Genomic DNA, 27,151 nt, shown 5'->3' with positions numbered 1-27,151 from the left:
ATTATATTTATTTTAATATTTAAGATAATCTTGTTTCTCAACTCAAAATTAAAACGGAAAGAGTTAAAAAGCAGTCTATTTTTTTGTCTGTGTGTGTCTGTCCGTTGTCACACTAGTGCGCCGAGTTAGCAGTTCGCTTTGTTTTGATGTGTTAAGAAATCCTACAGAACCTTAATATTCACTTTTTCCATAATACAAAGTGAATATGTGGAAATCTTTTTCATAATTACGATGCATTTAGTACTTTTGTAGCTTTAAAGCTCTGTTTCATTTTGATATTCCAAGGATGTTTTTTAATATTGTTATTTGAAATGGATGTTTATATATTACTTAAGCTATACTACATCTGTTTATAGAATAATCCTTTCTATAGTGATTTCAAGAAGAACGCAACGATATTGGTCAATTGAACTTTAATTTGTCAATAGGCCTAGTGAACCAAAAAGTAAACGCTTGGGTTTGGTTTTCGTTTCTGTAATGCAGAGACATTAACGGTTCAGAGTGAGCCGAAAGTTAAACACACTTTTAAATAAATAGGCTTAGATTTTATAATCATGGTGGATGTCTGGGCCGCGTTTAGCAGAGCTCAGCGCTGTTAGCAGTGTCCTACAGGACGGGGTTTTGCTTTTGAATTTGACGTCACGGTGTTCAGCGCTGAGCCAGCGCGGTCTTCAAAGAAATTAGTCGGGTTTTTGGAAAACGTGACGTAAAACGCGTAGTTCTCAGCTTGGCGAAAAAACATGGAGTAATTAATACAAATAGCTCTTGCTGATTCTGATGGGACTATAGCTATTTAATTGGCGTGAAACCATTTGATCACGCGAGAATATTAAGAGACATGTTACTTTCTAATTTTAATTATAAAAGACGTTGTTATCTATCTCTTTAAATATGTTATCATGCAATTTTTGTTAAGCCTTGGTACCTTGCACGCTTTATTGCGCTAGCGTCATTTTTAAAACACCGATGACCGGAGAAAAGCTATGACGACAGATCTCACCGGTAAACGTTTTCCAAAATCCGCTGTCATTTTGGGGAGCTCTGCTGGACGCAGCCCAGACCAGTGAAAGGTCTGATCGTAATCGGATTATAGCTTCGTGTTCTCATGCTTTTTATGGTGCGCATTTACTTCCAGTGTGATGTAAAATGTCGTCTGATTTACAGTTTATTTGCGATGCTTTATATACTGCCATTAAGTTAATTATACCTCTAAGTACACAAATTCCGGGAACGACTGGGCATCTTTGGCAGGCTACTGTGACGTCAGAACTCGTATAGCGCTAAGATCCGAAGAGAGAAAATTTTAAAATTTCTGTCGCGGTGCAGCCACCAAGCGGTCGAGACGAAAAATAAAATCATCCAGTGGAATAAAGGAGAGTTTTACGTTTCGTATAGGCAGGCACTGGGGGGGAACGAATTTTACTTAAGCAACCCCAAATCCCTCTCTCTCTCGTGAGATAGAGGCGGTTTCAGTCCTGAAACATTCTAAAAGGGATAAAAGAAACGCTAGGCTAGGCAGTACAATTTTGTATTGAAGTTGAGGTGATAAATGATACGGAGAGAGTATAGGGTTTCATTAAAGGGAGCCAGACAAACACTATTGCCATAGAAGTGGAAGCGATTTGTGTACTTAGAGGTATAATTAACTTATGATACTGCTTTAATATTTCATAAATTTTAACTTCAGTATTTGTTCTTAAAAAAAGAAACATTTCCATATCTGGGTAAGTTTGTAAGTAGTCCTCCTCGGAGAGGTAATATTTTGGTTTTCCCAACTTGTTTTAATTAAAATACCTAGGCTCTACTGGCCACAGGTCCAGTTTTTAAAAAATCCTTATTTCCCACACTGTAGTGCGTGCAGTCAAAAGCGTGATCGAGTCGGCTGTGATCAAACAAAGCCGTCTTTGATCGTCTGCTTCAAAACCTCGGGAGAAGTGGAGAACGTTACATGTCGCTGTATTAAAAATCACTGCGTTTAATGTAATTAGGCCTAGTAAAGTATTGATCGAGTGTTCGGAATTGGCAACTTGCAAAGGTATTTATAATTACTCTGTTCTTAATTTACTTTTGTGCCGAAACCACATACTAGAGGTTTATTTTGTGCTGGAAAACTTGGCGTTTGGGCGGAGAGTTCTTTCTCAAATCATAGCCGACTTCAAATTTTCATCCATTTTCTCGAAGGAAATTAAAGCTTGTTTTGGGAAACCTCTGGGGTGGCATTTCCTTTAATTGGCATTAACTTAAATATGTTAGTTGGGTACTCGTTTAATTAGTATTTCATCATACCCTATTGTTTTACTGTGGCTGTTAAATGCATGCATATTTTAAACCATTGTTTGAATCTCTGAAGCTAGAGAAATTGAAGATAATTGTCGGTAACTACAATTAACTATAGGTACCATCGTGATGCGTTTTAGCAATCTATCTTCTTGCAAGATGCTTGGAGTTGTATTTCATTTTTGAAATCCCTTTTGGAATGTTTCATTTTGCTCTTGCTGCATGCATTCATGTTTTATTTAGCGATGACTGCATTAATGCATGTTTTTTTTTGCTTTTGCATGGAAGAAATAACCTCTAGTTCTTATTTAGGTTTTATTGTTTTAGGTCAGTCGCATTGCAACAAAAGGGAGAATTCCTGATGAATGGATTAAAGATTCGTATCGAAATAAAATTAGTTAACACTATTACTCGCTATTGGAAATTTGAAGATTCGATACATCAAGTATTTACACATAGGGAATACGCCCTTTTATTAAAAGCCGTATTGAACGATTTAAAATGGAGCTTGTCAGATTGCCAATGATTTCTCTACAACGCCAAGCCCTGACTAATTTCGCCTCGTCAGTATGGATTCGTGCAAATAAACAATACTTGCGATATCCTCTGCATTATTTTTTGCACCACGAGTCAAAGAACGACGAAGCAATTGCCGAATTGGAGCGTTCCAACATACCAACACTTTTTAAAGAAATGACCATGATGATATTGAATGAAGTAGGATATGAAATATATGATTGGCTTGACGACATTGAAGACCACGTCAACGACACCACCTTTCAGCACCAACTCGCCAATTTGAGCTGGACTGTTGAAGGCTCATTAAATCGACCCAAGATGGCAAGGCTACTGCTAGAGAATCAAACCGACCTCGATTTGTCATTCAGTTTTGAAATGGCATACACGTACGGTTTGGAGGATAAAGTTAGGGAACTGTGGCCGCGAATCAGAGAAGAACAGGATTTAGACGATTTCGATGAACGAAATTCGATGATACAAGGAAATTTTTTGGTACAATACTGGATTTATAAACTAGGTTATGGGTACTTGCTGGACCCGCCCTATAGTTCTTTTTTAGACCCTTTGTTAGAGGGAACGTCAATTTATGTCCAATTTTTCGTCAGAGTTGTTCGTGAATTAGAATTTAGAAAATCAACAGTAAAATTTCTGTTTAATAATTTAACTGAAGAAGAAAAAATTCAAGCCTTGGATATAATTTTTGAACCATCGAATTATTTAAGAGACAGCCTCCAATCTGCAGAAGTATCAGTTCCGGGATATTTATTGAGTCAATTAAATTACACGCAAATGTGCGCATTAGTATCCAAATTTGAACTACCTGAAGAGTTATTGAGGAGCATATCATACTTCGCGTGGCCAAATACACATTTTCTAAAGGCACTGGACCATTGCATTGGCAAAATGAATGGCGCCATTGAAGCTACAAACGGCAATGATTTGGTGGAGTTTGCTGATGGAGAGTTCGAGTGTGTCAGACGCTACAACCATGGGGTTTTGTTCAGATATTGTTGGACTAGATTCCCAAGAGAAGAATTAAATAAAGCTATCGATTCATTCTACTTTAATGACATCATTTCTAAATTGACTCGCAACAAAGACGCTGTGTCTATTAAGATGGTAATTGATAGTATTGACCCCAAGAGTTATGCCAAGAAATTGTTATCTCCTTATCATCTTCCCATTATCGAAAAGTTGGCTGCATTCGATACGGATCTGTTGAAATATTACCTCGCTCGTACTGTTGTCAGTAAGAACATGGCCAAAAACCTCCTTAAGATGTTGAAGGACTCTTATTACTTAGAAAATATGGAAACCACTACGGGTATTTTAATTCAGCTTTTTCCTGAGTTGGATCCCAATTGCTCAGATTAAGTTGTAACAACGAGTGAAACTTCACACATGTTTACTTGTTTATTTTTTTTTCATATTTGTGCATTTGTTTTCAAAACAAAAGAGGTTGTTGTTGAATTTTGTGCCAAGAATTATTTTTCTTAAAAACTGCGCATTTTTAAATAAGTAATTTAGAATTTGTTGTAGTTACATCCTTACATAAATATTGTTTAGTAATTACACTGTGACAAGGAAAAGTTACTCCTATTGTCAGGGGTTTTTTTTATTTCAATGCATTTTTTACAAATTAACCCACACATGGTTATCGCTATTGTTATCTTCATATTAGTTTCGTATTCAATAATTTTCTTTCAAAAATTACACAATTTTAAAAAAGTAATATAGAATTACATACTAATTTTTTTTTCATACTTAGTTTTCTCTTACTTAGTGATTATTGTATAAAGTTACTAGTTTTGCTGGGTTTTTGTTCAAATCTTTATTCCAAATAAACGAACACATGTTTGTAGTTTATATTTAACAAAAAAAGTTTTCAACTAATTTCATGTTCAAGAAATGCTTTTCTAAATCTACGCAATTTTAAATAAGTCCCTTAAAATTGCTATTGTACTTGTTACATTTTTTCAATAATTTTCTTTTGTACTCTTTAATGGAGACATAAATAAAAGATGGTCTTCTTTGAAACTTTTTGCGTTTTGAATTTTAATTTCGTGAAATCGAAACGCTGACACTGATAATGCAACTATCTCTATAAAAGTAGCCACATCGTATGATGTATATGTATATCGAAGATGTGGCTATTAGTCCGACCTTCCTGTAGTAGTCGTTGTGTCACATTATCGCCTTTGGTAGTATGGAAGTTTTCGTTCGCAATTGAAGGGAGGGGATAGTGATATGGTGATGATATTTGTTCGCTTAAAAGGAAGGAGTTTTTAATCGTAAGGTTGCATTTAATTGTGCCAGAAAGGTTAAGAAATACATTTAACAGACCATTCCATTAAATACTTAAAGAGAAACCAAGGTACAGGGGAAGGACCACCATATTAGGAGAGTTGTTCTCGCTAGATGGGGCTTGCGTTCGCTAAACGGGGGAAGCTAATCCACTTGCACCACGGAGCTGTATTGTGCTTACACTGCCGCTTACACTGCTTCTTGGCGTGAGGGAACTAGAAAATAACTATTAGTTTTAAAACTTTGCAAGATCATTTAAAACCCTTCATTATACCTCTCCCTAAAATTTCAAGAGATTCGAAACAGTGAAATCGAAGAAAACACATTGAAACCGTTTGAAGACTAAGCTCTTTAATTATGGCTAATTTTCGTTTCAATTTTTTTACAATAAATTTATAAAAGAGAAACTTTTGAAACTTTGCACAAAAATAACAAACCTTATTTAGAACATCTCATTTAGATTTCAAGAGATTTGAACTTGTAATTTCAAAATAAGAGCCAAAAACCGGTGTTCCTCCCATAGACGGGCATGTTAAAAGCTGACTCCTTGGATTTTTCGAGGGAATAAAACGAAAGTTCCTGGTACACGCTTTTACATAGGAAAGAAATTATTTGGACGGGTATCTATAGTGCGTCAGTGTGGGAAATAAGGCACTTTCACAGGCCAATAGCCAGTTTAAAAATTACCTGGGCCAGTTTAAAAATTAAACGCTTTGGGGTCTACTGGCCCTGGTGGCCACTTAATTAATTCAAAGTTTTCCCCCTCAAGATTTTGGATCATTAAATAAATACTATGTTAATCCCTAAGATTGTCTCGTCTTTGCTTCTATGCCGTTTGCTTGCTTGGCCTGAATTGTGTATGTGGGAGTGGGATTATGGGTGGGTTTCGTATGTCTGTCTACGCTCTACACAGTGTAGAATCTGTAGATAAAGTGATTTTTGCAGTTAGCTCATGAACGCTGGATCTCACCGTGGCCATTTTTTTAATTAAAATACCTAGGCTCTACTGGCCACAGGTCCAGTTTTTAAAAAATCATTATTTCCCACACTGTAGTGCGTGCAGTCAAAAGCGTGATCGAGTCGGCTCAGGCTGTGATCAAACAAAGCCGTCTTAGATCGTCTGCTTCAAAACCTCGGGAGAAGTGGAGAACGTGACATGTCGCTGTATTAAAAATCACGTCGTTTAATGTAATTAGGCCCAGGAAAGTATTGATCGAGTGTTCGGAATTGGCAACTTGCAAAGGTATTTATAATTACTCTGTTCTTAATTTACTTTTGTGCTGAAACCACATACTAGAGGTTTATTTTGTGCTGGAAAACTTGGCGTTTGGGCGGAGAGTTCTTTCTCAAATCATAGCCGACTTCAAATTTTCATCCATTTTCTCGAAGGAAATTATAGCTTGTTTTGGGAAACCTCTGGTGTGGAATTTCCTTTAATTGGCATTAACTTAAATATTTCAGTTGGTGTACTCGTTTAATTAGTATTTCATCATACCCTATTGTTTTACTGTGGCTGTTAAATGCATGCATATTTTAAACCATTGTTTGAATCTCTGAAGCTAGAGAAATTGAAGATAATTGTCGGTAACTACAATTAACTATAGGTACCATCGTGATGCGTTTTAGCAATCTATCTTCTTGCAAGGTGCCTGGAATTGTTTTTCATTTTAGAAATCCCTTTTGGAATGTTTTATTTTGCTCTTGCTGCATGCATTCATGTTTTATTTAGCGATGACTGCAATAATGCATGTTTTTTGCTTTTGCATGGAAGAAATAACCTCTAGTTCTTATTTAGGTTTTATTGTTTTAGGTCAGTCGCATTGCAACAAAAGGGAGAATTCCTGATGAATGGATTAAAGATTCGTATCGAAATAAAATTAGTTAACACTATTACTCGCTATTGGAAATTTTGAAGATTCGATACCTCCAGTATTTACAAATAGAGAATACGCCCATTTATTAAAACACGTATTGAACAAATCAAAATGGAGCTGGTCAAACTGCCTATGATTTCTCTACAACGCCAAGCCCTGACTAATTTCGCCTCGTCAGTATGGATTCGTGCAAATAAACAATACTTGGAACTTCCTTTAATGGAAATCAACCCCAATTCAATGAACGGCCGAGCAATTGCCGAGCTGAAGCGCTCCGACACAGCAACACATATTAAAGAAATGACCATGATGATATTGGATGATGTAGGAGATGAAATATTTTATTGGCTTTTAGAAATTAAACAACACGTCACTGACATTACCCTGGAACACCAAGTCACCAATTTGAGCTGGACGATTGAAGGCTCATTAAATCGACCCAAGATGACCAGGTTAATACTAGAGAATCAAACCGACCTCGATTTGTCATTCAGTTTTGAAATGGCATACACGTACGGTTTGGAGGATAAAGTTAGGGAACTGTGGCCGCGAATCAGAGAAGAACAGGATTTAGACGATTTCGATGAACGAAATTCGATGATACAAGGAAATTTTTTGGTACAATACTGGATTTATAAACTAGGTTATGGGTACTTGCTGGACCCGCCCTATAGTTCTTTTTTAGACCCTTTGTTAGAGGGAACGTCAATTTATGTCCAATTTTTCGTCAGAGTTGTTCGTGAATTAGAATTTAGAAAATCAACAGTAAAATTTCTGTTTAATAATTTAACTGAAGAAGAAAAAATTCAAGCCTTGGATATAATTTTTGAACCATCGAATTATTTAAGAGACAGCCTCCAATCTGCAGAAGTATCAGTTCCGGGATATTTATTGAGTCAATTAAATTACACGCAAATGTGCGCATTAGTATCCAAATTTGAACTACCTGAAGAGTTATTGAGGAGCATATCATACTTCGCGTGGCCAAATACACATTTTCTAAAGGCACTGGACCATTGCATTGGCAAAATGAATGGCGCCATTGAAGCTACAAACGGCAATGATTTGGTGGAGTTTGCTGATGGAGAGTTCGAGTGTGTCAGACGCTACAACCATGGGGTTTTGTTCAGATATTGTTGGACTAGATTCCCAAGAGAAGAATTAAATAAAGCTATCGATTCATTCTACTTTAATGACATCATTTCTAAATTGACTCGCAACAAAGACGCTGTGTCTATTAAGATGGTAATTGATAGTATTGACCCCAAGAGTTATGCCAAGAAATTGTTATCTCCTTATCATCTTCCCATTATCGAAAAGTTGGCTGCATTCGATACGGATCTGTTGAAATATTACCTCGTTCGTACTGTTGTCAGTAAGAACTTGGCGAAAAAAATCTTTAACAAATTGAAGAATTTTTACTTTCAAGATATGGTGATGGAAACCATTACTGGTATTTTAATTCAGCTTTTTCCTGAGTTGGATCCCAATTGCTCAGATTAAGTTGTAACAACGAGTCTAACGTCACACATATTTGTTTATTTTTTCGTTCAAATTAGTGCATTTGTTTTCAAAACAAAAGGATTAGTCGTTGAGTTTTGTGCGAAGAATTATTTTTCTTAAAAAAACTGCGCATTTTTAAATAAGTAATTTAGAATTGCGCGCAGTTGTAGTTACACCCTTACATAAATATTGTTTAGTGATTACACTGTGACTGGGGAAAATTTCTCCCAATTTTCAGGGGTTTTTTTTCTCAAAGCATTTTTTCAAATTAACGCACACATGGTTTTCACTTTTGTTATCATCGTATTAGTTTCGTTCTTTCAAAAACTACGCAATTTTTAATAACAAATATAGAATTACATGCTAAATTTTTTTCATACTTAGTTTTCTCTTACTTAGTGATTATAGAATAAAGTTACTCGTTTTGTTGGGTTTTTGGCTTTATTCCAAATAAACGAACACATGTTTGTAGTTTTTATTGAACAAACAAAGTTTTCAGCTAATTTCATGTTCAAGAAATGTTTTTCTAAATCTACGCAATTTTAAATAAGTCCCTTAAAATTGCTATTGTAATTGTTACATTTTTTCAATAATTTTCTTTTGTACTCTTTAATGGAGACATAAATAAAAGATGGTAATCTTTGAAATTTTTTGCGTTTTGAATTTTAATTTGTCAAATCGAAACGCTGACACTGATAATGCAACTATCTCTATACAAGTAGCCACATCGTATGATCATCAGGGTTCATACGAACATGGAAAACAGGGAAAACCTGGAAATATCAGGGAAATTGGTGTAGAGGAAAAAATCAGGGAAATATCAGGGAAAATGAAAATTTCTTCGAAAAATCAGGGAAAATTATTTTTTTTTCTCAAAAAATCAGGGAAATTAAAGTGAAACAAATACACTTCAGTGGGACCCAGTGCACGAGAAAATAGATATTATTTGTCTCAGTGGAGAGAAATATATTTCTTCAGTGGGTGGTCTTCTGTATTTTGGTCCTGTCTATTATAACCTAACAAAGAATGGTAAACATATGGTTGTAGGTATGGTCTGGTTACCCTATTTGAAATTATAACGCTCCTCCAATGTAAAAAATGCACCTGGAAATTTATAAGAAGTACTCTGGAAAACCTGGAAATATCAGGGAAATTGGCTTTGGAAATTTCGTATGAACCCTGATCATGTATATCTACGATGTGGCTATTAGTCCGACCTTCCTGTAGTAGTCGTGTCACATTATAGCCTTTGATAGTATGGAAGTTTTCGTTCGCCATTGAAGGGAGAGGATTGTGGGTATTGTGATGATATATGTTCGGTTGTTTGTGTTTTAAAAGGAAGGAGTTTTTAATCGTAAGGTTGCATTTAATTGTGCTAGTAAGGTTAAGAATTGCATTTAACAGACCATTCCATCAAATACTTGCCGAGAAACCAGCGCAGGCCGCAGAGGGGAAGGACCGCCATATTAGAAGAGTTGTTCTCGCTAGATGGGGCTTGCGTTCGCTAAACGCTTGAGGCTAGTCCACTTGCACCAAGGAGCTGTATTGTGCTTGCACGGCTTCTTGGCGTGAGTCTTGAGAAAACTAGAAACGAACTATATGCCGGGAGTGTGGCGCACTCCTGTAAGCCAAGCTACTGGGCGGCAAAGTTTGAGGGAATAAGACACATGTCGGCGATCCTACCCTATAGGTGCCGACTGCCCCGTGTCCGCCGGAGGTGACTTGACCCCCACACCCCGTCCGTCACCTCCCAAGTAAACCTCATTTCCTTCCCCTGCTTACACTCCTACTGAAACCTGCTTAATCACATCCTTGCCGCGGTCCATAGACCCTATTCGCATTGAAACCTCAAAAAAAAAAAAAAAAAAAAAAAAAACGAACTATTTGTTTTAAAACTTTGAAACTTTGCACGATCATTTAAAAACCTTAATTATACCTCTCCCTAAAATTTCAAGAGATTCGAACCAGTGAAACCGAAGAAAACACATTTAAACCGTTTGAAGACAGTGACTAAGCTCTTTAATTATGGTTAATTTTCGTTTCAATTTTTTTACAATAAAATTATAAAAGAGAAACTTTTGAAACTTTGCACAAAAATAACAAACCTTATTTAGAACATCTCATTTAGATTTCAAGAGATTTGAACTTGTAATTTCAAAATAAGAGCCAAAAACCGTTGTTCCTCCCATAGACGGGCATGTTAAAAGCTGACTCCTTGGATTTTTCGAGGGAATAAAACGAAAGTTCCTGGTACACGCTTTTACATAGGAAAGAAATTATTTGGACGGGTATCTATCAGGCACACTTCCTCTGGTCCAAAACCAGTTTATTAATTGCTTGGACTAGTTTTTTAATTCAAGAAGTGGGGGTTACTGGTCCTTGGGACCAGTTTATTAATTGCAAATCTATTGGAGAGCAAAGGCTGGGACCAGTAAATGATTTCAGACACTAGGGGGTCACTGGTCCAAAGGACTAGTTTAAAAAATATCCTTATTTCCCAGCCTGGTATCTATAGTGCGTGCAGTCAAAAGCGTGATCGAGTCGGCTGCGATCAAACAAAGCCGTCTTAGATCGTCTGCTTCAAAACCTCGGGAGAAGTGGAGAACGTTACATGTCGCTGTATTAATGTAATTAGGCCTAGTAAAGTATTGATCGAGTGTTCGGAATTGGCAACTTGCAAAGGTATTTATAATTACTCTGTTCTTAATTTACCTTTGTGCCGAAACCACATACTAGAGGTTTATTTTGTGCTGGAAAACTTGGCGTTTGGGCGGAGAGTTCTTTCTCAAATCATAGCCGACTTCAAATTTTCATCCATTTTCTCGAAGGAAATTAAAGCTTGTTTTGGGAGACCTCTGGGGTGGAATTTCCTTTAATTTGGCATTAACTTAAATATGTTAGTTGGGTACTCGTTTAATTAGTATTTCATCATACCCTATTGTTTTACTGTGGCTGTTAAATCCATACATATTTTAATCCATTGTTTGAAGCTCTGAAGCTAGAGAAATTGAAGATAATTGTCGGTAACTACAATTAACTATAGGTACCATCGTGATGCGTTTTAGCAATCTATCTCCTTGCAAGATGCATGGAGTTGTATTTCATTTTTGAAATCCCTTTTGGAATGTTTCATTTTTCTCTGGTTGCATGCAATTGTGTTTTATTTTACAATGACTGCATTAATGCATGTTGTTTGGTTTGACATGGAAGAAATTCCTAATAACATTTTGGTTTTATGCTTTTAGGTAAGTCGCATTTAAACAAAAGCGAGGATTTATGATGAATGGTTTACGGATTTTTATCGAAAAAATTTAGTTAACACTATTACTCGCTATTGGAAATTTTGAAGATTCGATACATCAAGTATTTACACATAGGGAATACGCCCATTTATTAAAAGCCGCATTGAACAATTCAAAATGGAGCTTGCCAAGCTGCCTATGATTTCGCTACAACGCCAAGCCCTGACTAAATTCGCCTCGTTAATATGGGTTAATTCAAATGAAGAATTCTTCCGATATCCCCTGCGTTATTTTTTGCACCACGAGTCAAAGAACGACGAAGCAATTGCCGAATTGGAGCGTTCCAACATACCAACACTTTTTAAAGAAATGACCATGATGATATTGAATGAAGTGGGACATGAAATATTTGATTGGCTTTCCGAAATTAAAGACGACGTCAACGACACCACCTTGGAGCACCAAGTCTCCAATTTGAGCTGGACAGTTGAAGGCTCATTAAATCGACCCAAGATGGCCAGGTTAATACTAGAGAATCAAAGTGACCTCGATTTTTCATTCAGTTTTTACATGGCATGCATGTACTGTTTGGAGGATAAAGTTAGAGAACTATGGCCACGAATCGGAGAAGGACAGGAGTTACACAATTACGATAATGAAAATTTGATGGTAAAATACTGGATTTATAAACTAGGTCCGCCCTTGCTGCACCCGTTGGATGGTTCCTTTTTAGACCCTTTGTTAGAAGGATCTTCAACTGATGTCCAATTTTTCATCAATGTTGCTTGTGATTGGGAATTTAGAAAACCAACAGTAAAATTTCTGTTTAATAATTTAAGTGAAGATGAAAAAATTGAGGCCTTGGATATTATTTTTAAACCATCGAATTCCTCAAGCAACAACCTTCTCCGACTTCCAGACGTACCAGGTCTAGGATATATATTGAGTCAATTAAAATACACGCAAATGTGTGAAATAGTATCCAAATTTGAACTACCTGAAGAGTTATTGAGGAGCATATCATACTTCGCGTGGCCAAATACACATTTTCTAAAGGCACTGGACCATTGCATTGGCAAAATGAATGGCGCCATTGAAGCTACAAACGGCAATGATTTGGTGGAGTTTGCTGATGGAGAGTTCGAGTGTGTCAGACGCTACAACCATGGGGTTTTGTTCAGATATTGTTGGACTAGATTCCCAAGAGAAGAATTAAATAAAGCTATCGATTCATTCTACTTTAATGACATCATTTCTAAATTGACTCGCAACAAAGACGCTGTGTCTATTAAGATGGTAATTGATAGTATTGACCCCAAGAGTTATGCCAAGAAATTGTTATCTCCTTATCATCTTCCCATTATCGAAAAGTTGGCTGCATTCGATACGGATCTGTTGAAATATTACCTCGTTCGTACTGTTGTCAGTAAGAACTTGGCGAAAAAAATCTTTAACAAATTGAAGAATTTTTACTTTCAAGATATGGTGATGGAAACCATTACTGGTATTTTAATTCAGCTTTTTCCTGAGTTGGATCCCAATTGCTCAGATTAAGTTGTAACAACGAGTCTAACGTCACACATATTTGTTTATTTTTTCGTTCAAATTAGTGCATTTGTTTTCAAAACAAAAGGATTAGTCGTTGAGTTTTGTGCGAAGAATTATTTTTCTTAAAAAAACTGCGCATTTTTAAATAAGTAATTTAGAATTGCGCGCAGTTGTAGTTACACCCTTACATAAATATTGTTTAGTGATTACACTGTGACTGGGGAAAATTTCTCCCAATTTTCAGGGGTTTTTTTTCTCAAAGCATTTTTTCAAATTAACGCACACATGGTTTTCACTTTTGTTATCATCGTATTAGTTTCGTTCTTTCAAAAACTACGCAATTTTTAATAACAAATATAGAATTACATGCTAAATTTTTTTCATACTTAGTTTTCTCTTACTTAGTGATTATAGAATAAAGTTACTCGTTTTGTTGGGTTTTTGGCTTTATTCCAAATAAACGAACACATGTTTGTAGTTTTTATTGAACAAACAAAGTTTTCAGCTAATTTCATGTTCAAGAAATGTTTTTCTAAATCTACGCAATTTTAAATAAGTCCCTTAAAATTGCTATTGTAATTGTTACATTTTTTCAATAATTTTCTTTTGTACTCTTTAATGGAGACATAAATAAAAGATGGTAATCTTTGAAATTTTTTGCGTTTTGAATTTTAATTTGTCAAATCGAAACGCTGACACTGATAATGCAACTATCTCTATACAAGTAGCCACATCGTATGATCATCAGGGTTCATACGAACATGGAAAACAGGGAAAACCTGGAAATATCAGGGAAATTGGTGTAGAGGAAAAAATCAGGGAAATATCAGGGAAAATGAAAATTTCTTCGAAAAATCAGGGAAAATTATTTTTTTTTCTCAAAAAATCAGGGAAATTAAAGTGAAACAAATACACTTCAGTGGGACCCAGTGCACGAGAAAATAGATATTATTTGTCTCAGTGGAGAGAAATATATTTCTTCAGTGGGTGGTCTTCTGTATTTTGGTCCTGTCTATTATAACCTAACAAAGAATGGTAAACATATGGTTGTAGGTATGGTCTGGTTACCCTATTTGAAATTATAACGCTCCTCCAATGTAAAAAATGCACCTGGAAATTTATAAGAAGTACTCTGGAAAACCTGGAAATATCAGGGAAATTGGCTTTGGAAATTTCGTATGAACCCTGATCATGTATATCTACGATGTGGCTATTAGTCCGACCTTCCTGTAGTAGTCGTGTCACATTATAGCCTTTGATAGTATGGAAGTTTTCGTTCGCCATTGAAGGGAGAGGATTGTGGGTATTGTGATGATATATGTTCGGTTGTTTGTGTTTTAAAAGGAAGGAGTTTTTAATCGTAAGGTTGCATTTAATTGTGCTAGTAAGGTTAAGAATTGCATTTAACAGACTATTCCATCAAATACTTGCCGAGAAACCAGCGCAGGCCGCAGAGGGGAAGGACCGCCATATTAGAAGAGTTGTTCTCGCTAGATGGGGCTTGCGTTCGCTAAACGCTTGAGGCTAGTCCACTTGCACCAAGGAGCTGTATTGTGCTTGCACGGCTTCTTGGCGTGAGTCTTGAGAAAACTAGAAACGAACTATATGCCGGGAGTGTGGCGCACTCCTGTAAGCCAAGCTACTGGGCGGCAAAGTTTGAGGGAATAAGACACATGTCGGCGATCCTACCCTATAGGTGCCGACTGCCCCGTGTCCGCCGGAGGTGACTTGACCCCCACACCCCGTCCGTCACCTCCCAAGTAAACCTCATTTCCTTCCCCTGCTTACACTCCTACTGAAACCTGCTTAATCACATCCTTGCCGCGGTCCATAGACCCTATTCGCATTGAAACCTCAAAAAAAAAAAAAAAAAAAAAAAAAACGAACTATTTGTTTTAAAACTTTGAAACTTTGCACGATCATTTAAAAACCTTAATTATACCTCTCCCTAAAATTTCAAGAGATTCGAACCAGTGAAACCGAAGAAAACACATTTAAACCGTTTGAAGACAGTGACTAAGCTCTTTAATTATGGTTAATTTTCGTTTCAATTTTTTTACAATAAAATTATAAAAGAGAAACTTTTGAAACTTTGCACAAAAATAACAAACCTTATTTAGAACATCTCATTTAGATTTCAAGAGATTTGAACTTGTAATTTCAAAATAAGAGCCAAAAACCGTTGTTCCTCCCATAGACGGGCATGTTAAAAGCTGACTCCTTGGATTTTTCGAGGGAATAAAACGAAAGTTCCTGGTACACGCTTTTACATAGGAAAGAAATTATTTGGACGGGTATCTATCAGGCACACTTCCTCTGGTCCAAAACCAGTTTATTAATTGCTTGGACTAGTTTTTTAATTCAAGAAGTGGGGGTTACTGGTCCTTGGGACCAGTTTATTAATTGCAAATCTATTGGAGAGCAAAGGCTGGGACCAGTAAATGATTTCAGACACTAGGGGGTCACTGGTCCAAAGGACTAGTTTAAAAAATATCCTTATTTCCCAGCCTGGTATCTATAGTGCGTGCAGTCAAAAGCGTGATCGAGTCGGCTGCGATCAAACAAAGCCGTCTTAGATCGTCTGCTTCAAAACCTCGGGAGAAGTGGAGAACGTTACATGTCGCTGTATTAATGTAATTAGGCCTAGTAAAGTATTGATCGAGTGTTCGGAATTGGCAACTTGCAAAGGTATTTATAATTACTCTGTTCTTAATTTACCTTTGTGCCGAAACCACATACTAGAGGTTTATTTTGTGCTGGAAAACTTGGCGTTTGGGCGGAGAGTTCTTTCTCAAATCATAGCCGACTTCAAATTTTCATCCATTTTCTCGAAGGAAATTAAAGCTTGTTTTGGGAGACCTCTGGGGTGGAATTTCCTTTAATTTGGCATTAACTTAAATATGTTAGTTGGGTACTCGTTTAATTAGTATTTCATCATACCCTATTGTTTTACTGTGGCTGTTAAATCCATACATATTTTAATCCATTGTTTGAAGCTCTGAAGCTAGAGAAATTGAAGATAATTGTCGGTAACTACAATTAACTATAGGTACCATCGTGATGCGTTTTAGCAATCTATCTCCTTGCAAGATGCATGGAGTTGTATTTCATTTTTGAAATCCCTTTTGGAATGTTTCATTTTTCTCTGGTTGCATGCAATTGTGTTTTATTTTACAATGACTGCATTAATGCATGTTGTTTGGTTTGACATGGAAGAAATTCCTAATAACATTTTGGTTTTATGCTTTTAGGTATGTCGCATTTAAACAAAAGCGAGGATTTATGATGAATGGTTTACGGATTTTTATCGAAAAAATTTAGTTAACACTATTACTCGCTATTGGAAATTTTGAAGATTCGATACATCAAGTATTTACACATAGGGAATACGCCCATTTATTAAAAGCCGCATTGAACAATTCAAAATGGAGCTTGCCAAGCTGCCTATGATTTCGCTACAACGCCAAGCCCTGACTAAATTCGCCTCGTTAATATGGGTTAATTCAAATGAAGAATTCTTCCGATATCCCCTGCGTTATTTTTTGCACCACGAGTCAAAGAACGACGAAGCAATTGCCGAATTGGAGCGTTCCAACATACCAACACTTTTTAAAGAAATGACCATGATGATATTGAATGAAGTGGGACATGAAATATTTGATTGGCTTTCCGAAATTAAAGACGACGTCAACGACACCACCTTGGAGCACCAAGTCTCCAATTTGAGCTGGACAGTTGAAGGCTCATTAAATCGACCCAAGATGGCCAGGTTAATACTAGAGAATCAAAGTGACCTCGATTTTTCATTCAGTTTTTACATGGCATGCATGTACTGTTTGGAGGATAAAGTTAGAGAACTATGGCCACGAATCGGAGAAGGACAGGAGTTACACAATTACGATAATGAAAATTTGATGGTAAAATACTGGATTTATAAACTAGGTCCGCCCTTGCTGCACCCGTTGGATGGTTCCTTTTTAGACCCTTTGTTAGAAGGATCTTCAACTGATGTCCAATTTTTCATCAATGTTGCTTGTGATTGGGAATTTAGAAAACCAACAGTAAAATTTCTGTTTAATAATTTAAGTGAAGATGAAAAAATTGAGGCCTTGGATATTATTTTTAAACCATCGAATTCCTCAAGCAACAACCTTCTCCGACTTCCAGACGTACCAGGTCTAGGATATATATTGAGTCAATTAAAATACACGCAAATGTGTGAAATAGTATCCAAATTTGAAATACCTGAACAGTTATTGAAGAACTTAGCATGCTTCGCGTGGCCAAATACACATATTCTAAAGGCATTGGACCATTGCATTGGCAAAATGGAGGGCGCCATTGAATCTACAAACGGGAATGATTTGGTAGAGTTTGCTGATGGAGCCTTCGAGTTTGTCAGACGCTACAACCTAACGATTTTGTTCCGATATTGTTGGACCCGATTTCCGCGAGAAGTATTAAAAGAAGCGATGGAAGATACTTCTACACCGTTTCCGTGTCAAATCTTTGATCACCTGGTTCGCAACAAAGACGCTGTGTCCATTAAGATGGTAATTGATAGTATTGACCCCGAGAGTTATGCCAAGAATTTGTTATCTTATTATCATCTTCGCATTATCAAAACGTTGGCCACATACGATATAGATCTGTTGAAATATTACCTCATTCGTACCGTTGTCAGTGAGAACTTGGCCAAAAGCCTCCTTAAGATATTGAAGGACTCTGAATACTTACAACCTATTAAGGAAACAATTACTAGTATTTTAATTCAGCTTTTTACTGAGTTGGATCCAAATTGCTCAGATTAACACATGTTTACTTGTTTATTTTTCTTTCGTTCCAATTAGTGCATTTGTTTTCTAATCAAAACCAGTTGACTTTGAGTTTTGTGCCGAGAATTATTTTTCTTCAAAAATTGGGCATTTTTAAATAAGTAATTTAGAATTAGTTGTAGTTACATCCTTACATAAATATTGTTTAGTGATTACACTGTGACAAGGGAAAAATTACTCCCAATTTTCAGCGTGTTTTTTTTTCTAAGCATATTTCCAAATTAACCCACACATGGTTATCACTTTTGTTATCTTCGTATTAGTTTCGTATTCAATAATTAAGTTACTCGTTTTGTTTCGTTTTTGTTTAAAGTTTTATTCCAAATAAACGAACACATTTTTGTTGCTTTTATTGGCCAAACAAAGTTTTTAACTAATTTCATGTTCAGCATTGTTTTTCTAAATTTACGCAATTTTAATTAAGTCCCTAAGAATTGCTATTGTACTTGTTACATTCTTTGAATAATTTTTTTTGTACTTTTTAATGGAGACATAAATAAAAGATGTTTATCTTCGAAAGTTTTTGCGTTTTGAATTTTAATTTCGTGAAATCGAAACGCTAACACTGATAACCCGACTTGTAGAAGTCGTTGTGGCTTTGACAGTATAAAATTTTTCCTTCGCCAATGAAGGGAGAGGATTGTGGTAAGGTGATGATATTTTTTTCGTTGTGCTAGTAAGGTTAAGAAATTTGCATTTAATTGTGGTAGTAAGGTTAAGATATGCTTTAATTGCGCTAGTTAGGTTAAGAATTTAAAAAAATGTGAAAGTTAAATCTGTAACAAAATATTTAAATGCCTGCCTAAACTGCCAAGTTTCAACCACCCTCTATAAAATATTTAATACAAAAAAAAATAAAATACTGATTTTTAGATACAATATAATTCCCCCATATTAAAAAAAAGAACTTTCCGATCAAAAATTTATGATTAAAGTGCAACGACTTTCCCCGCATTGAATTGAGATAATCTCCTGTTTCTAAGTTACTTTCCCTTAACAGCGGTGCTTGCTACCATTGCTACCCTCCTCCTAGACGGGTGGTTTTTATTTTACAATTTACAGACTCCGTCCGTAACCATAAGCAGGCAGTTATTGGGGGAGACCCCATAATGGCCAACCATTTTCCTACGTTGAATCGTTGATGGGGTGCTCTTTCAAAGAATACCCTGTACAAAACAGGGCACGCGCTAAAACACCTGGCGAATGCTCTTTGGAATATTCAGAGTTGGGTTCCAAACTCTCATGAATATCTTAATGACGCGTAGGTTTATTTGCGGAGTGACAGAGGACTACTGTAGTTGAGTGTCTTGGTTGGTAGCACTGCCTGGTTTTATGGTAATTGGTGAGTGTCTTTATTGGTAGCACTGCTGGTTTCTGGTAGTGGTTAGGGACTTAGTTACATCGAAATAGTCTATTGTCGTTGCAATTAAGTAATTTTATGCATTTGTTACAAACATTCATGGAATTCCTGAATAAATTCATATATAAAAGTACACTATAACATCCCGAAGAAAAAATGAGCTTAAAGTTAGCGACAAATTAACTTGTATATTTTATTATTAACTTTTATATTTGAGTCGGTTATTGGACTTACTATCACGTTAAGTTGTCTTTGACGGCACGCGACTTGTTCCAATAGCTTCAAGGAAGCGATATCTTTACCAAGTTAACTATGAAGTAAATGTCTTAAGCTGAAAAAGACGTTTTGCGTCTTACAACGCTGTCAGGTTGACTTGGGATTACTGGCACGCGCTAAGATTTATTCGATGGCGGTTATCTTATGTCGATTCCGCGTTTGAAGTAATTTATTTCCACGTGGTTCTTTTGCGTTATATGGTTTATAACGTGGTAGATATATTTTTAATTACATAAATTTAATTTGTAGGGTCTTTGTAGTGTTTGCTGTTTACGAAATACCAGAAAAACATAATAGCAGAAGGGTGTCACTCTGTATCCTTTTAATACTTTAGTTATGTAACATGATTCTTCCCAGGCTCATACAACCATTTTTGTTTGCTCTCTCGCTCATAAAACTTCAGATGGGCATTGCACCGTGCTAGGGTGAATTCTATGACTGTTTGGTATTTACTAAATCCCAATGGAGCAATCAATTAACCAACAAACCTTGATTGTCTTAATTGACGTGGGACAAAAATTAACACACAAGCGCATGCATGCGCCTTGGCAAATAGTTAAGCAGCGCTAATAGATATAGTAATGATGAGGAATTAACTATTTACATGGCGTATGTGATTCGCTTTAGCAATTAACCTTGCTATAATAAATGTTAAATCTGATGATGGATTGAAAGAATCATGTTACAATTATCCCACCCGCTTTGTGCTGGTACACTTCTCTCAAAGAGAAGTATTATATACTTCTGGTATTAGCGACTACATTGTCTGTTGTGAAATGCCCTTTAGAAAGTAAAAGTGTTAACCCTAAAATATATATCTCAACCCACTCGCATTTTCGAATCTAATATTATCAGTCGATAAGAAACACTTGAAAAAAAAAATAATATTCATATTCAATAGCCTAGGACGCGAAAAAACTTGAAAACGGTTCACGAACCAACGCCATCACCTGCTTGATGTAAAAACATTTTATCAGTTCAATTTTACTTGGTAGTGGATGGAAAGTAGGTTTAGTGTTAAAGAACCATTCAGGTGGCACGATGTACGTGACGTCAGCATCGCTATCAGGGGAATGGGGTTTCATTTTCACGCATGGTTGGAGCAACTGGCGTACTTTCGCCAAAAATGGTGCGTTATTCCATAAGCGCCCTATAAGCTTATAACAGCTGTAAACCGTTGGATATGAATTTTCTAACATCACTGTCGTTTAAAAGTGCGTTCGTTGAAGTAAGTAAAGGTTACTTCACCTGTTAGACGATAGTTTTCATGTCACAATATATTTAGTTAAAATTAAACTAATATATAGTTGACAATGGGAAATATCATAGTGTCGTTCAAAATTGTCCCATCGTAATGTCGTTCAAAATTGTAATTTTTTTCAAATTAAGGATATAGTTATAAATAACAAACCCTTTTCAAAAGTCTGGTCATTTTCGCTACTCGAAATTGCATTACATTGATGCTTCTAAATGTTGTATTAAATTGTTGCTACTAAATATTGCATTATATTGCTTCCACTAAATATTGCATTACATTGTTGCTACTAAAAATTGCATTATATTTTTGCTACTAAATATTTTATTACATTGTCCCGGTAACTAATATCAGAAGTATAATATATTTGTATTCGAGAGAAGTGTAAAGCACAAAGCGGAGTAATTGTAATATGATTCTTCTCAACATTTGGAGCAAGGTTACTAAACGAAATAAATAGTTCCCTCCTCATTACTCTATTAACGCTCAACTATTTGCCAAGGTGCATGCATCCGCTTGTATGTTTTGTCCCAGCACGTCAAGACAATCAAGGTTTGTTGGTTAATTGATTGCTGGGGATTTAGTAAATACCAAACAGTTATAGAATTCACCCTAGCACGGTGCGATGCCCATCTGAAGTTTGATGAGCTGGAGAGCAAACAAAAAGGGGTCCCTCGCCTGGGAAGAATCATGTTACATAACTAAAGTATTAAGAGAATACAGAGCGTCATCCTTCTTCTATTATTCCCTTCTGCTAATATCCTTATGAAGCATACTTTTTTTAACAGAGTATTATACACTTACACCACGCGTAATTTACTTCAGTTTATGGTTTCTGTTATAACTTTGCTTGTTTACTATGAAAAGTCTGGGTTGCTTGAAAACCTAGCGTCCCCCAATACACCCCCGACAATTTTTGTATACGGTAAACATTATTGAATGGTTCCCGAATAACGGTAAAATTGGGTAAAATGGTAGCGTGCGTCAGTATAAGTGTTGTTTGGTCCGGTCCAGTCTGGAAGGGGAATCACTAGCCACTATTCAGACTGTCTGATGGGAACAAATACACAATAAATGAAAGGAAAATCTTCAGTTTAGAAATTTATCAGATAAAATTATTCCCACGGGTCAAAGGGTGAAGTTTCCAGTTATCAATGAGTATGGTCAAGAAGTGATGCCTAGTTTATTAGGGAGTGTGGGACTTCAATTCTCGCTTCCGTCGTTCTCGACCTAGTTATCTCGAGCTGTAAGTCTCTAGCATTACGAATACTTATTCGGAACAAATCTTATAAGCTTATGATCTTATATATAGAGCTAAATGGCCGCCCTACACTCAAAGGCAGGCCCAATTTTCGTAGCAGACGAAAACTCATGCCTCATATCAGTTAACACCATGGGAAGGTTCATTAGAATTTTTTTGGTTGTGTTCCTTGTGTAAGCCTAGAATTATAGGATTTTATAGGAAAATATAGGACTAAAAATGCTCATATATAAGACTATTTTGGCTTAAACAATGCAGAAAAATAACAAATAGGATTTTACTTTGAAAAGAGGAACTTAATTAAAATATAATATAATATAATATAATATATATAAAAAATGCCAATTTCGGTGTCTAGTCAAATGTGATCTCGATAAAAGAGCCAACTAAATTTTGATGAATTTGATATTGTAAACTAAGCTTTAACTAAGCCAAAAAATAATATAGGATATTGTAGGACATTTTATGAAATTATAAATGAAATTATAATATAATATAATATAGGACAGGTTAAAAAATATAGGATTTTATCGGAATCATAGGACCGCTAAGCTCCCTACACTTAAACATCGATCAAATCGATCCAAATGTAGGCTTTCAAATAGAACCTTCGTTGACCCCGACTCAAATCAAATCATCTTTCGAGTATCTAAGTGTAAAAATCCAAATCAAATTGAATATCTTCCCCATGACAAAAAATAACGAACTTTAATAACCCGTGTAGAATCGAAAGCTCATTATTAAAAGGAAAAACCGTTACATAGTTGTTGAAGAGAGGGGAGAGAGAGACCCTCGTATTAAAATAACAATGCGGCTCTAATATCGTTTCCCATATATCACGATATAGTATTAAAAAAAATTGAACGAGCAACGTTCGGTCGGGACTAGGAAAGATGTTATATAGTTATAGGCCTTTGCTGCTTTCCCGCTACTTTAACAGCTGATAAGTCCCCTTGGCAACCTTTGTTAAACTTACTCTGCCGGTCTCCCCCACGCGTTAGAGGGTTTACTCTACCCTTAGAGGAGAGTGGTGAGATGGATTAGTAATCTCTAGACCTATAACGTAGCCTCTGTACCCCCATCTACCGCAACGAAGTGCTCCCAGCATCCTCGGTGGGCGTTTTGGTAGGGTCGTAACGTGAAAAATTTCCTCGGTGTCTTTAAAATTTAAGCTAATTCATGATAGCTAGTTTCTATTTTTAAATGGTGCTAAGTGGCATCACTTAAAATATCCCTTGTCAAAGGTAGAGCCGTGCGCAAGGTACTCTGGGAAACTTTCATTGCCGCAAATGACCCACCAACATTGTTACTCCATCTCACCGCTCTCCTCTAAGCTCTACCAACAAGTTAGAAGTTGAACCAAACGAGTACTCCAGTCGTCGTCGGTAGCTCTTGTGAATATTATGTTTCAACGGCGGTGGCGCCGTCTTTCGTAGAATAGGGTAACTACTCGGACGTAAAATCAAGAGTAAATCAACTAGGATTAAGTATCTTTCTCTAACGGGAATTTGTCTCTTTTCTAACGTTGCGGAAATTCATATTTCTGGGGTTGGCCGTGGTTTGACTCTACTTGTCGATAAAATTTGTTAGGTAGGGTAGACCCTTTTCAAAAGGGGGCTCGCAGTATCATCTCGTTGATTTGGTTAAGACGAATATCCAGTATGTGGACCCAGAGACGTTACCAGTCCACAAAAGTCCTTTTGTTTGAAGCCATCTCTAACGTCTTTGCTTGCAGATAATGGATGTTACGTCTCAATCAAATAGGTCAAACCTTTTCGGAGGGAATTTGATACTGGAGTGGCATTCTTTTGGGGGCCATCCATAGCTGCTTAAAAACCTCAGCATGCTTTATAAGGTTGGGCATCATTTAGTGCATCCACCTGTCGGTGGAAATATTTTACTACCTTAGTCACGTGTAAATAGTAGTTCTTGTTCCTATAACCAGGTGTCATCTAAGGCTTATGCCCAACCTAAAAACCGGGCCTAATCCCCTGATGATATAGTAAACTTTTGTTGTTTTCTCCTTGTTGATTAACTCTTGCTATAAGTAACTTTATATAAGTAATATGAAACTGATAAAAATTTTAAAAGTTGTCTTTATTGTAGCATTTGTAAAAAAATTGTTCAATTGTCAGTTACATAGTGTTTGAGCGTCTTGCTTTGCAGTAAATACCATTAATAATCAGATTTTTTTGCAAACTCTGTTTTAGTTTAGAAATCACTGCGAACAGTGCGAGTGCGAATCTTGAAACTGTAACACAGATAGTCCATCATATGTCCAAGAATGTTGGCCATTCCTTCAAACGCAATCGTCTCGACGACCTCGTCAACTTTCTGTCATAATTAGAAAATTACAATTTACCAATTTCTTATCGATAAAATATAAATGTTTTAGAAACAAACAATCACCAATACGTTAAAAATTGGCTACTAATTGTTTAACTTGTTTAAAAACAAGGTGATATTTGGAACCACGCCTACTCTATGGTAATAGATAATATTTAAACAAGAAATGAAATGGCCAGACAACCATTTTATGTAAATTTTCAAAGTTCAAAAACATGACGCCTAAAGATCCTTAAAGGGAGGGTGAAAAGGAAAATCAAGTGATTTTTGTTTTATCGATTCTTCTACTAATTGTAAGACCTATTTGCATACAGGAAATACCTCCAAGTGATTTTTAAAAAAATCAAATTACTTTGGAGATTTCATGGATAGTTTGAAATTAGCACCTCCGACCAATCGCTTAACTCCCTGCCTTCTTGTTAACAAAATTCCAGTGGCATCTTTTCACCCTCCATTTAAGGAACTCTAACCAATTAGCGGGTGTAGCCACGTGACAGTGAGCCCTTTTATACGTAGCTTTAAGACTAAGAGGATTGATACCATTTAAACTGGGAGTCCATGCTACTTTAAGGACTAAGTCCATTAAAAAGAACCCTGGCCTCCAGTGTAAATGGTATAAATCCTCCTAGTGTGAAAATTAATGAACAACAAGCGACCGCTCTCAGTTGACAGCGTGCGCTTTTATTATCGTAGTTGCTAATTGTTTAGAGTTTCCTAATGAGGTTTTTAGCAATAATGAGCGTCAGACATAGAAGTAATGTACCTCAAGTTTCAAAATTTTGTATAAAATTAAGGGTAAGTTTCGTAAATAACTTTGGTTATCTGGCCATTTAATTAACAATTTTAGTTTTTTTTTTAATTAAGAATTTATATTTTATACTAGCAACCAAGACACCCGTCAAGAGTAACGCCCCTTCATTTTTCCAGCTTTCTGGATAAAACGGTCTGGGTTCAGAACTGGTCAGTAGAGATTTTGACGTTTAAAAATATGTAAATAACTTACCTCAGATTCGCAGTGCAAATGCGTCAAATCCACGTCGCCTTCATGTTTCAAAAAAACTTCAATCACGGATTTCTCGTCAATATTAAAACCATCTGGTGTGAGTTTCAGAACAGCCAGATATTCCTTCATCCTTAACTCGTGTTCAGGTACTTGAGAATTGAATTTCAATAAAGCCATGACTTTACTGGCGATTTTGGTCACGATTTTGATCATCAGAGACTCGGTAAAAGAAAAAAATGTAACTGTGAAGTATTCCATGAATTTGGTCCAAAATTCCGGGTTTGCGTAAAGACAGGAAGTAGTTAGGTTGACCATGAAGAGAGCCACGTATTCTGATAACCATAAAACTAAGGCCAGTTTGATGAAGAATGGTCTAAACTTTCTAGACGCCATGGATTTGACTCCAGACATCTTACGGATGGTAACATTAGAACAACCTTCCTTACATTAGCCTGGTGCACTAGTCACTTCACCAGTTGCTCTCACCGGTCAAATGAGACTGAAAGTATACGGGTTTTGCTTCAGAACACCCAGAAGTTCGTGACACACGAAGCCACCAACCAAGATGGCAAAGAGTTAAGGTGTGGTGTTGGACATTGTACTATTTTATTTTCAAGATCTTAATCTCCTGTTCAACCTCTCTTCGTTTGACAGCTCTATACATGAACATCAATGAAGTGAAATTGTAACAATCAGATTGGAAATAAAGGCTTAAAAAACTGTCTCACCTGACACTGCATTCATGAATTCATTCTAACGAATTGAAAGATTGTAAACGCTGTCGAAAGATTTTGTTTGACTAAAGCCTGCCACGTGTTTGCTCATATTTTTCAATGGGAAATTTCACCGTATACAATGGAGGGTATGTGTTTATATCTGAGAGGGATTTTACCGTGTTTCGCTTTCACTGTGGTACACTCTCAGCCTGAAAAATTTCTTATATTTGCCATACAGAGAGCTTTAAAACGTGGTGGTTTTTCCCTCGGCCCTAAGATTTGTATTCCTAGCAGTAGATACCAACGTTATTTTTGGAGATAAAGATCAAAGTCAATACAGAGTAAGTCGAGAAGATAGGCTCTCGTTACGTCATACTTTTCAATCGATGAAAAAACCCACGCTAAAGAGGTGTTGGAATGAATAGAAAATTCCATTAATTCCAAATGAGAAGCTAACACACCAGGAGATTGAGGGTGGTTCCAATCTTAGGTTAATTTCCCTGGCGTCAAGAAGCACCGCTAGAGGCAGCGCGAGTTGGCTAGCCTCCCTCCGCGTGTGGTGAACTCGGGCTCCGTCTGGAGTTGCCTCTTGGCGCCAGGGGAAATAACCCAAGATGGTGGTCTCCCCCCTCCCTCGTGTGTTGATTTATTTGCGTGTAAATAATGGAAGGGTTTATTGTTTGGGGTGTTGTATGACTTTTGAAGCTAAAACCCAATATTTTCATGCGTCAGTTTGGGATACTTTTCTTGACTTTTGTTGTGTTTGGCATTAAGTGAAGGTTTTGAAGTTATAGGATGAGCACCTATACCATGGAGCAATATTAAATTAGAC

The 27,151-nt window shown here is 36.4% G+C and overlaps 5 protein-coding genes and 1 long non-coding RNA gene across 16 annotated transcripts in view; 5 read left to right on the top strand and 1 right to left on the bottom strand.

The window, feature by feature from the left end:
- The window catches only part of LOC149618667 (uncharacterized), a 70,719-nt gene extending 65,886 nt beyond the window's left edge, over positions 1-4,833 (top strand). The window contains exons 1-2 of one of the 3 annotated variants that reach the window (XM_089854230.1): positions 1,882-2,035; positions 2,605-4,833. In XM_089854230.1, the coding sequence (XP_089710356.1) occupies positions 2,779-4,170 (1,392 nt within the window). In that variant the 5' untranslated portion in view covers positions 1,882-2,035; positions 2,605-2,778 and the 3' untranslated portion in view covers positions 4,171-4,833. Of the gene's footprint in view, positions 1-1,881; positions 2,258-2,604 lie in introns of those variants that run through there. The other 2 variants (XM_089854232.1, XM_089854231.1) reach the window with 2 other exon arrangements.
- Positions 4,834-6,188: 1,355 nt separating this feature from the next.
- On the top strand, positions 6,189-9,124 carry LOC149618666 (uncharacterized). Of its 2 annotated transcripts, none has more exons than XM_089854234.1 (2): positions 6,189-6,288; positions 6,911-9,124. In XM_089854234.1, the coding sequence occupies exon 2, from the start codon at positions 7,086-7,088 to the stop codon at positions 8,475-8,477; it is 1,392 nt and encodes a 463-aa protein (XP_089710360.1). In that variant the 5' UTR covers positions 6,189-6,288; positions 6,911-7,085; the 3' UTR covers positions 8,478-9,124. The 2 variants fall into 2 exon arrangements, with proteins under 2 accessions (XP_089710360.1, XP_089710359.1); XM_089854233.1 differs by having other exon boundaries at positions 6,206-6,343.
- A 1,887-nt stretch (positions 9,125-11,011) lies between these two features.
- On the top strand, positions 11,012-13,920 carry LOC149618665 (uncharacterized). Of its 3 annotated transcripts, none has more exons than XM_089854235.1 (2): positions 11,012-11,159; positions 11,723-13,920. In XM_089854235.1, the coding sequence occupies exon 2, from the start codon at positions 11,897-11,899 to the stop codon at positions 13,271-13,273; it is 1,377 nt and encodes a 458-aa protein (XP_089710361.1). In that variant the 5' UTR covers positions 11,012-11,159; positions 11,723-11,896; the 3' UTR covers positions 13,274-13,920. The 3 variants fall into 3 exon arrangements, with proteins under 3 accessions (XP_089710361.1, XP_089710362.1, XP_089710363.1); XM_089854236.1 differs by having other exon boundaries at positions 11,036-11,159; positions 11,793-13,920; XM_089854237.1 differs by having other exon boundaries at positions 11,055-11,159; positions 11,855-13,920.
- A 1,914-nt stretch (positions 13,921-15,834) lies between these two features.
- LOC149618664 (uncharacterized) lies at positions 15,835-18,621 on the top strand. 3 transcript variants are annotated; one of them, XM_089854270.1, is made up of 2 exons: positions 15,835-15,955; positions 16,589-18,621. In XM_089854270.1, the coding sequence occupies exon 2, from the start codon at positions 16,693-16,695 to the stop codon at positions 18,076-18,078; it is 1,386 nt and encodes a 461-aa protein (XP_089710396.1). In that variant the 5' UTR covers positions 15,835-15,955; positions 16,589-16,692; the 3' UTR covers positions 18,079-18,621. The 3 variants fall into 3 exon arrangements, with proteins under 3 accessions (XP_089710396.1, XP_089710398.1, XP_089710397.1); XM_089854272.1 differs by having other exon boundaries at positions 15,851-15,955; positions 16,651-18,621; XM_089854271.1 differs by having other exon boundaries at positions 15,855-15,955; positions 16,519-18,621.
- Positions 18,622-20,682: 2,061 nt separating this feature from the next.
- Positions 20,683-26,654, top strand: LOC149618662 (uncharacterized). 4 transcript variants are annotated; one of them, XR_016375255.1, is made up of 3 exons: positions 20,683-20,966; positions 24,465-25,560; positions 25,617-26,335. It is a non-coding gene; the product is annotated as an uncharacterized LOC149618662 (long non-coding RNA). The 4 variants fall into 4 exon arrangements; XR_016375254.1 differs by lacking the exon at positions 20,683-20,966 and adding an exon at positions 26,558-26,654 and having other exon boundaries at positions 24,584-25,560; positions 25,617-26,465; XR_016375253.1 differs by lacking the exon at positions 20,683-20,966 and having other exon boundaries at positions 24,584-24,741; positions 25,484-25,560.
- Positions 24,331-26,014, bottom strand: LOC149618663 (uncharacterized). The gene is made up of 2 exons (XM_089854390.1): positions 25,604-26,014; positions 24,331-24,588 (listed from the first exon to the last, which is right to left on the bottom strand). Exons 1-2 carry the CDS (start codon positions 26,012-26,014, stop codon positions 24,466-24,468), a joined length of 534 nt encoding a protein of 177 aa, XP_089710516.1. The 3' UTR covers positions 24,331-24,465.
- Positions 26,655-27,151: the final 497 nt, after the last annotated feature.

Source organism: Phalangium opilio, unplaced genomic scaffold (genome assembly GCF_054372755.1).
Source record: "Phalangium opilio isolate 3A_F unplaced genomic scaffold, DU_Popi_V2 ptg000209l_1, whole genome shotgun sequence".
In the NCBI taxonomy this organism is placed as follows: Eukaryota; Metazoa; Arthropoda; class Arachnida; order Opiliones; family Phalangiidae; genus Phalangium; species Phalangium opilio.
Note: the sequence above shows the minus strand (reverse complement) of the source record. Positions and strands in the feature narration are given on the sequence as shown.